This window comes from Neoarius graeffei, chromosome 7 (assembly GCF_027579695.1).
Source record: "Neoarius graeffei isolate fNeoGra1 chromosome 7, fNeoGra1.pri, whole genome shotgun sequence".
In the NCBI taxonomy this organism is placed as follows: Eukaryota; Metazoa; Chordata; class Actinopteri; order Siluriformes; family Ariidae; genus Neoarius; species Neoarius graeffei.
In genome coordinates, this window is record NC_083575.1 from 85,090,678 (window position 1) to 85,099,523 (window position 8,846).

Genomic DNA, 8,846 nt, shown 5'->3' on the forward strand with positions numbered 1-8,846 from the left:
CCACTACAAACCTGACAAGAGAAGGCCCCGCCCACCAAAACTCATAGCAAGGAAGGCATTAATCAGAGATGCAACAAAGACACCAAAGATAACACTGAAGGAGCTGCAAAGATCCACAGTGGAGATGGGAGGACCTGTCCATAGGACCACTTTAAGCCGTACACTCCACAGAGCGGGGCTTTATGGAAGAGCGGCCAGAAAAAAGTCATTGCTTAAAGAAAAAACATTTGGAGTTTGCCCAACAGCATGTGGCAGACTCCCCAAACACATGGAAGAAGATTCTCTGGTCAGATGAGATTAAAATTGAACTTTTTGGCCATCATGGGAAACGCCATGTGTGGCGCAAACCCATCACCCTGAGAACACCATCCCTACAGTGAAGCATGGCGGTGGCAGCATGATGCTGTGGGGATGCCTTTCATCTGCAGGAACAGGAAAGCTGGTCAGGACTGAAGGAAAGATGGATGGCACTAAATACAGGGCAATTCTGGAGGAAAACCTGTTTGGAGTCAGCCAGAGGTTTGAGACTGGGACGAAGGTTCACCGACAACGACCCTAAACATACTGCTAAAGCTACACTGGAGTGGTTTAAAGGGAAACATTCAAATGTCTTGGAATGGCCTAGTCAAAGCCTAGACCTCAATCCAATTGAGAATCTGTGGCATAACTTGAAGATTGCTGTACACCAACACAACCCATCTAACCTGAAGGAGTTGGAGCAGTTTTGCCTTGAGGAATGGGCAAAAATCCCAGTGGCTAGATGTGCTAAGCTAATCGAGACATACCCCAAGAGACTTGCAGCTGTAATTGCAGCAAAAGGTGGCTCTATAAAGTATTGACTTTCGGGAGTGAATACTATACACACTCCAGATTTCTGGGTGTTTTTTTTCCATCTTTATTATTGTTTGTGTCACAGTTTTTTAAAAAATTGTGCAAATCAAATGGTGCTAACCCTCCAAAAATCTATTTTAATTCCAGCTTGTGATGCGACAAAACACCAAGGGGGATGAATACTTTTGCAAGACACTGTACCTGGGTGCTAATTTAGCTAACTAGTGCTTCTGTTCCATGATGAACAGCTGCTGTTGTAATGTTATTTTGGATTCAAATTGGGAACGAGAGACAGAAATCCGGGCAACGATGACAACCATGAGCTAGTTTACTATCTGAGAATATGGGCCGCGTTTCCAATTTGCATAATCATGAATATTTATAGGTCCTGGAAATTTTAAATATGTCGTGATGTTACTTGGTCACGTTTTACACACTCGTTTATTGACTTAACATTACATGCTCAGAGGAACGGGGGGAGGGAGGGAGAGATTTTTTTTTTTCTGGTTCAAAAGGCGTGTTGGGGTCACGGGGTCGATAAGTTTGTGACCTCTGGAGCATCTGTTAAGCAGACTGGCCCGCAGTGGGTGTGCAGTCTGTGTCAGGTCCTCGAGTGCTTAATGGTTTAATTGGCATCGTTAAGGGCGGAGACGAGACAGCCTCGACACTCACGGATAAGTGTAACCCAAGGCAAAGGCACAAGGACGCACGCTTTCATACAAAAAGCGACACGAGTACGGCAGTGGGAATACAGAGCGTTTTAAAGAAAGCTGGATGGTACGGCTATGCAGAAGTAATAATAATAATAATAATAATAATTAAAAAAAAAAAGTCAGAGGGCTTGGTGTTGACTGTGGAGTGGGAGTTACAGCCCACGCTGGGCCACACAGGCATTTAGAAATGAAACACACACACAGATATTATATATATATATATATATATATATATATATATAGAGAGAGAGAGAGAGAGAGAGAGAACTTCAGTTGTGTAGTGTGTGTGTGGTGAATTAACTCTCATGGCACCCTGGACACGGAAAACCCAATCATTATTTCATTAAGTGGTGGAAGGAAGCGGGCCAGGCTGCCGCGCACTAATTACCCTCCGCCAGAGGGGCCAGCAGAGATGGGGGTGGGGTAGGGAGGGGGCATGGAGCACAGCTGCCCAGCGCCAAGGCCTCCAGGCTGGGCACGGGGCCTCCTGGAGCTCCTGACAGCGGGCAGGGGATTTGTAATCAGCGAGCCAAAATAAGGGAACTTGTCAGGATCAAAAAGCGGGCCGGCTGCAGCGTCTCAGGGCTGAAACGAAACAAAATAAATAATCACTAGAAGCTTAAGGCCTCTGCATGCTCTTGCGACAAGGCTTTCGCAGATAACTTTTCGCAGACAGTTGTAATTTATCGTTGAGCGGGGAGTAATAGGCGTGCGCGATGTTATTCACCGCCACAACGCAAGGGGGCGCGAAGTCGCGAAATCGCTAGGAGTAGTTGGTGGGTGTGGTTAGTGGAGTGTTTATCCTCCGGTTACTTATAATGACTAGAACTGGAGTCGTATAGATGTACGTACTTCCTCACTTCCTCGATCAACCGCTCCATCTTCGCTCGTGTTTTGAAAAATGGCGGTCGTGAAAACAAACCAAACCGGGAAAGTAGGGAAGCGGAAGTGCGTGTACAGCGGATGTAGAGTGGACCAATCAGAGCCCTCTTGTCTGCGACGCTGTCTGCGAGGCTTCTGCGGTGGTCACAATTTTTGGGAGGTGCGCGCAGAGCGTCTGCGAAGGTGGGGGGGGGCTACGCAGACACCATCTGCGACGCCGTCTGCGAGGACTGCGTTGTCAGCATAAATTGGCCTTCAATCTGTATCGTCACGGAGGGTCACCGTCAGGCAGGGTGTTCGGGTCAGGCTGGCCACATTGTACTAAACCTAAACAATTTAAGGAGAATAAACTATCCAGTTCTCGGTGAGCTTTTTTTTTTAAACATAACTAACTTTCTGAAAAGTTAAAAAGAAGTTAATTTGGAAAACAGCCTTAACTAAGCGAACCCGAGTACACCAGGCGTCAGCTGGCGGGAGTCAAGCCGACGCTGTCGTTAGAGTACTGCTGTTTTTGCGTGAGAGAGAAACAAGATTTGGGGATAATTGGCAAATGTGTAAACTGAGAGGAAAAAAAAAAAAGAAACACAGAAGGAAAAAATATGATGTGTGAAGTTTGTCCTTCTGCATTGTTCACTCTGTGATTAGATGAGTGTTCATCCACCATGTTTGTTGGTGACATGTTGAGTAACGGCCTGGAGAGGTTACAGCAGGCGGTCAGAGTTTCTTTTACGGCGTCTGGCTGTGCTGCAGAGAAACACAGCCATTTCTGACTGACAGCAGAAACTCCGTTTGGCTGGTTCTGTTCTGTCGTCTTCAGCGTTCGTCGTTTTACTTCAGTTTTCACGTGCCCTCCTTCTGATACTGTCATTTTGCACTTTTGTCGCTTTCTCTCCTCCCCGCTCCTAAAAACGTGTCACGGAGGTGGAGTTACGACTCTAAATTGCTCCTAGGTGTGAATGCGTGAAATAGGGGAGACCGGGGATGGTTGTAACAGCATCACTTTCACCAATAACGGAAAACACAAGAGTCATGCGATCAACTTGACGTATTCTTCGCTTCTTGACGTATTCTTCGTTTCTTCGCTACGCCGACTCTTTGTGCTGTAACTGGATGAGGGCGCAACTCTATTCGAGACAAGGGGATTTATAAGTTCTCTAGAATCCCGGCAATTTGAAATAATCAAGGAGAAAAAACAAAAACAAAAGAGTTGTCCAAGGAGCGTAGACGTCAACAGCTATCCAACATCTGAGCGACGAGAAAGCAAAAACCACTACACGCGTTTGCAGTGAACATTTTATCAACGGTAAGTGCTACGAATTAGTTATTAATAAAAGATTGCAGAATTCCCCGTGATCATCGAGTGTGTGATCCGACAATCAAAGGCTTCTACGATTATTTCATTTTAAAAAGCATTGTATACAATTTTTGATGCTGCTGCTGCTATTTTGCTTTTTCTTTCCATTCGGGAAACCAGCTGATCTCGACAATTTTACGGTTCTAGACTGGGCTCCGACACAAAATATGGGCCACGACAAAATCAACGATGGTACTAAAACGGTAGTTCGAAATGCTCGGCTTACGGAGCGCAGCAAGAAACGCAAAATTATTGAAGAATCGCCCCGAACGATCGCAGAGTCAGTCGAACAAAACCACTCATCAGCAGTAAGCTTTGGAATTCACAAATACATCCAGAGACGAGCCACTAATCTTTAAAAAAAAAAAAAGAAGAAGAATTAGATTAACCTCTACCAAAGTGATGGGAAGGCCAAAGTGGAGAGAAAAAAAAAAAAGGATCTGCTCATGATCCATAACATTTGAGCTCATCGGTGAAGCATGGTGGTGGGAGTATCATGGCTTGGGCTTGCATGGCTGCTTCTGGACCAGACTCACAAATCTTTACTGATGATGTAACTCATGATGGGAGCAGCAGAATGAATTCAGAAGTCGAGAACCTTTCTGTCTGCCAGTTTACAGAGAAATTAATCCAGTCTAATCGGGAGGAACTTCAGCATTCGGCAAAACACACTGCCGACACAACGAAGGACTTCATCAGGGGCACAAAGTGGAAGGTTTTAGACTGGCGGAGTCAATCACCAGACCTTAACCCATCCGAGTATCATTACTCCTTCTGAAGGGAGAACTCCCCCCCAAAAAAAACAGGCAAAAAACAAACAACAATTGAAAGAAGTTGCAGTACAAGGCTGGAAAAGCATTACAAAAGAAGAACGCAACATGTCGCCAGTTTGATGCAGTTACTGCAAGCAAGGGCTATGCGACCTAATACTTAACAATTATTCCATGAAATCGAGTCGGACGTGAGCTAACACCTCATCAGCTATAAGCCATGTACGACAAGACCGAGTGGAATAACTTTTATTCGATCCACGTTCACTGGATTTTCAGAAATGGAGAAAGGATTTTTATTTTTTGCAGATTTGATAAATAACTCGGCCATAACTCTGGTAAAATGTGACTGAACTGAACGAAACTGCAATATGTGTAGTACCGATATAGAACAAAGAATCCTGCCAAGTTTCATGAAATTCCTCCAAAAATTGTGAGAGGAGTTGATTTCAGAAGGTGAGCACGCTTCCCAGGACAGACGGACATCGTCACGACATAATCCCCCTTCGGACCTTTCGGCCAGCGGAGGATAAAAACTTTTTGCCAAATTACAAGAGTCAAAAGTCCCTTCCCATGCTGTGTGGCGCATAGGGTGGCGCTGATCTCCGTGTCCGTAGCCCTCAGCCTCTCGCCTATTACATAGCTAGGGTTACAGTGGGGGGCGGGTCCTCTGGTAACCGCGAGAGTTTGACTCCCCACTCGCATCTGTATTGCAGAGTGTCTTGCCAAATAGTAGTAAGCACCATTTTTATGATGGTCTTTGGTATGACCCAACCGTGAATAGAACTCGCGATCTCTCGATTGAGAGGCGGACACGCTAACCACGAGGCCAACTCGCGGTCCTAAATTACATGAAATTCCTCCAAAAATAATTGTGAGGGAAATTGATTTCAGAAAGCAAGCACACCTTGATGAAATTGCCAAAGTACAAGTTTGTTAATAATCAAGGGCAGAACTCAAATACAATGCGAGTATATTACCGACATACAATAATAATAATAATAAAAAATGTTAAATTTATATAGCGCCTTTCAAAAAAACTCAAGGACGCTTTACAATTATAAACAAAGAAAAAAAAATAGATAATAAATAAATAAATAAATAAATAAATAAAGTCCACCAAGTAGGGGTCAGGATGTAATTCCCGTGGTGTAGCAGCCACAGTCCCACCAAAAGGCGCACGAAAATGAGTCCCACATCTCCAGCACCGCCGCCGTGACGCCGCCAGCAACATCGCTTGAACACCACGCCATGGATCCACAAAGCGAGCAGAGAACCTCCGCCACGCAGAGCGCTGGTGTGTCCCAAACCGCCTGCACAGCCGCCACGACACCACCGAGCAACATCGCTCGGAACATCACGCCGAGCGTCAAAGCGCAGAGCGCTGGACAACCACGACGTAAAATGAGCAACGAGTTCACTGCAGTCCACAGCTGGGAGCGCAGGCATCACCCACAGCGAACCAAGGCCTGGAGGGAACCGACGCCCAAAACTGGGTCCGGAGCTACACCACAACCGGCGGACAAAACACTCAAACATCAAACAACACAAACACACTGAAAAAAAAATAGAAAAAGAAATAAAATAAAATAAAGACGCTCCGGTGAGAAGCGGCAGCCAGAACGCGCACGACGTACTCTCAACCGGAAACGGAAACGACAAAACGACAAAGAATCCTGCCAAGTTTGGTGAAATTCCTCCAAAAAAAATTTTTTTTAAAGAAATTCCTCCAAAAACTGTGAAAGGAGTTGATTTCAAAAGAACCGACACCCTCATGAAACCGTCAAAAGTTATCTGCAAGTGCTTTTTTGTAGAAAGTGCTGTCTTGCCGGGGTATAGAATAGCTTTAGACGTTTATTTAATTCTTCCTTAGACATTTCGGTTCTGTAATTTTCAAACTTCTTTGAGCTTTTGAACCGGTCTAAAAAAAAAAAAAATTTTCAACAAATTTTAATGCTTAAAGATGACGAATGTGAACAAACCGGCGAAATGACAGGAGCAATTTGTGAAAAATGCAATGATGATAATTCTTGGAAAAAAACAACAAAAAACATTCTTTCCATTAAATACTTTCATTCCATATTTTGTTCCTTTTGGTTTTGTTTTCGAGTAGTGTTTTTATTTCATCCTCGGTTGGTTCAGCAACACGCTCCGCCATTTTGTTTTTCTCTACTCATGGTATATAAGCTGATATCCTGGTAGAAGAGCAGCCAATCCAATCAGAGCGTGTGATCGCTCATATCCAGTGCACGTGGATGGAATAAATATATATTATTTCCCAGCTGGGAGGTCCGTATCGTGAAATACGGTGACTGAGGTGTTGAAAGTACTGAGCGAGGCCCTCTGGGCTGAGGTCAGTATTCAAGGCCGAGGTCACGGTATTTCACCATACGGACCGACCTTAAGCTGGTAAATAATATATTTATTTTTTTCTTTACCAAATTCTAACAGAAAACGAGAGCGCCCGAAAGGGAAAACCGAACCGAGCCGCCATTTTGAATCCTCATTCACGGCTGTAATGCAAATTGCTTCCTCCTCTGTATACAAGTGCACTTCCATGGCAGGAAAAAAACTACATTTTGCCGCCTATGTAGTCCCCTATTTATACAAATAGGAGTAATTCAGGATTCAGCCATGTTTTTGCTCGGTGTTAGAAACAGTTAGAGGTTTTTAGCTTTCTCCTGAAATGTTTTCTTTTATTTCTTCTTCCTCAGGGTAGTAAAACTCGCTTTCGCTGTGAACACTGTCGTTATCGCTATCCATGCTGTAAAATTAATGCTGTTCTCCTGAGAAATGCTGGCAAAAATTTATAAGATTTTTGATAATCTTATAAATAAATCTTATTAAAAAAAAAAAGATAAACGTTGAGAAAAAAATGCTACTATATTTGTTGTTGTGAACGAGCGAGTCGCCAGAGGTCTGTAACTGGGGTCTGTACCGTAGGATACGGACCCGCTCGCCAGCCAATCGGCGCGCAGGATTTGATGGAAACCTCATCTCATCTCTAGCCGCTTTATCCTGTTCTACAGGGTCGCAGGCAAGCTGGAGCCTATCCCAGCTGACTACGGGTGAAAGGTGGGGTACACCCTGGACAAGTCGCCAGGTCATCACAGGGCTGACACATAGACACAGACAACCATTCACACTCACATTCACACCTACGGTCAATTTAGAGTCACCAGTTAACCTAACCTGCATGTCTTTGGACTGTGGGGGAAACCGGAGCACCCGGAGGAAACCCACGCGGACACGGGGAGAACATGCAAACTCCACACAGAAAGGCCCTCGCCGGCCACGGGGCTCGAACCCGGACCTTCTTGCTGTGAGGCGACAGCGCTAACCATTGCACCACCGTGCCACCTTGATGGAAACCGCACCGCGAAAAAAATAATAAGTGCTATTTACTTTCCTTAATAACTACCCGGTCCCAGTACCTAAAAACTGTATGGTGTGCTACCAAAGGTACCATGCTCCGAGTTGTTGTAAATATCAGGAAATGAAACTTGAAACTGTGAAAGTACTCAGTGTGTAGCAAAAATTTTCTTGGCCTTGCTGTTCCAATACTTTCAGAGGATACTGTGCGTACATATAACAAAGCAATAAATATCGGCACTGCGTGACGTACCTTGCTGTTGGGAGGCTCGGGTGGAGGAGCTGGCCTCGGCTGGGGAGGAGCTCTTGGAGCGCGTGCTGAAGGGCGATTGTCTAAAGCGGTCGTCCAGAAAAGGGCTGGAAGAAAACGTGATGCAAGAACCATCATCCTGCTTTCATTTCAGGGCAGGAAACAGGAAAACAGTAGCAGCGGGTATCGGTGTCAGTGCTCACCTGGTCATGCCGAACGACGTGCTGTCTTTATTTTCGTTAGCTTTGCTTACTTTTTCTGCAACACAAAAACACAAGAGGGCACTCGGGTTAAGCTGGTGTTTTTATAAAGTGCACTTTCTTTCTTCTTCATCCTAACCCAGTAGAAATGGGCCATCCACAATGTTTTTATCGCACGGCCTTTTGTGTTTTGAGATAAAGCACGACTGTGCGCTCTATTTACTCTCGCCTGTGAGAATTTAAACGTAAACTGCTAAAGAAAGTACAGTAATGGTTTTGTTTTTTTAAAGCCCTTGAAGGCCTCAGGTTATTTGGTTTTTTTTTTTTCAGCACTGTGTGCAGTAATTATAGCAAAACTAAGAGGAAGATAAATCAGGATTTCCCTCACGCGTCTTTACTGCTTGGGTGCCATGTCCTCAGCCTTATCCTTTATATACTGCTGAACAAAATCAGGATAAAATCACACATGCCAGA

General features: G+C 44.7%; 1 protein-coding gene across 4 annotated transcripts in view; it reads right to left on the minus strand.

The window, feature by feature from the left end:
* Positions 1-8,846, minus strand: part of znf827 (zinc finger protein 827) — a 360,579-nt gene that overhangs the window by 70,898 nt on the left and 280,835 nt on the right. For all 4 annotated transcript variants that reach the window (XR_009655091.1, XM_060926541.1, XM_060926539.1 and 1 more), the window contains exons 7-8: positions 8,376-8,430; positions 8,176-8,279 (exon numbers count right to left, since the gene is read on the minus strand). Coding sequence is in view for 3 of the 4 variants with exons in the window: in XM_060926541.1 (XP_060782524.1) it covers positions 8,176-8,279; positions 8,376-8,430 (159 nt within the window). In the remaining variant the exon portion in view is untranslated. The remainder of the gene's footprint in view (positions 1-8,175; positions 8,280-8,375; positions 8,431-8,846) is intronic.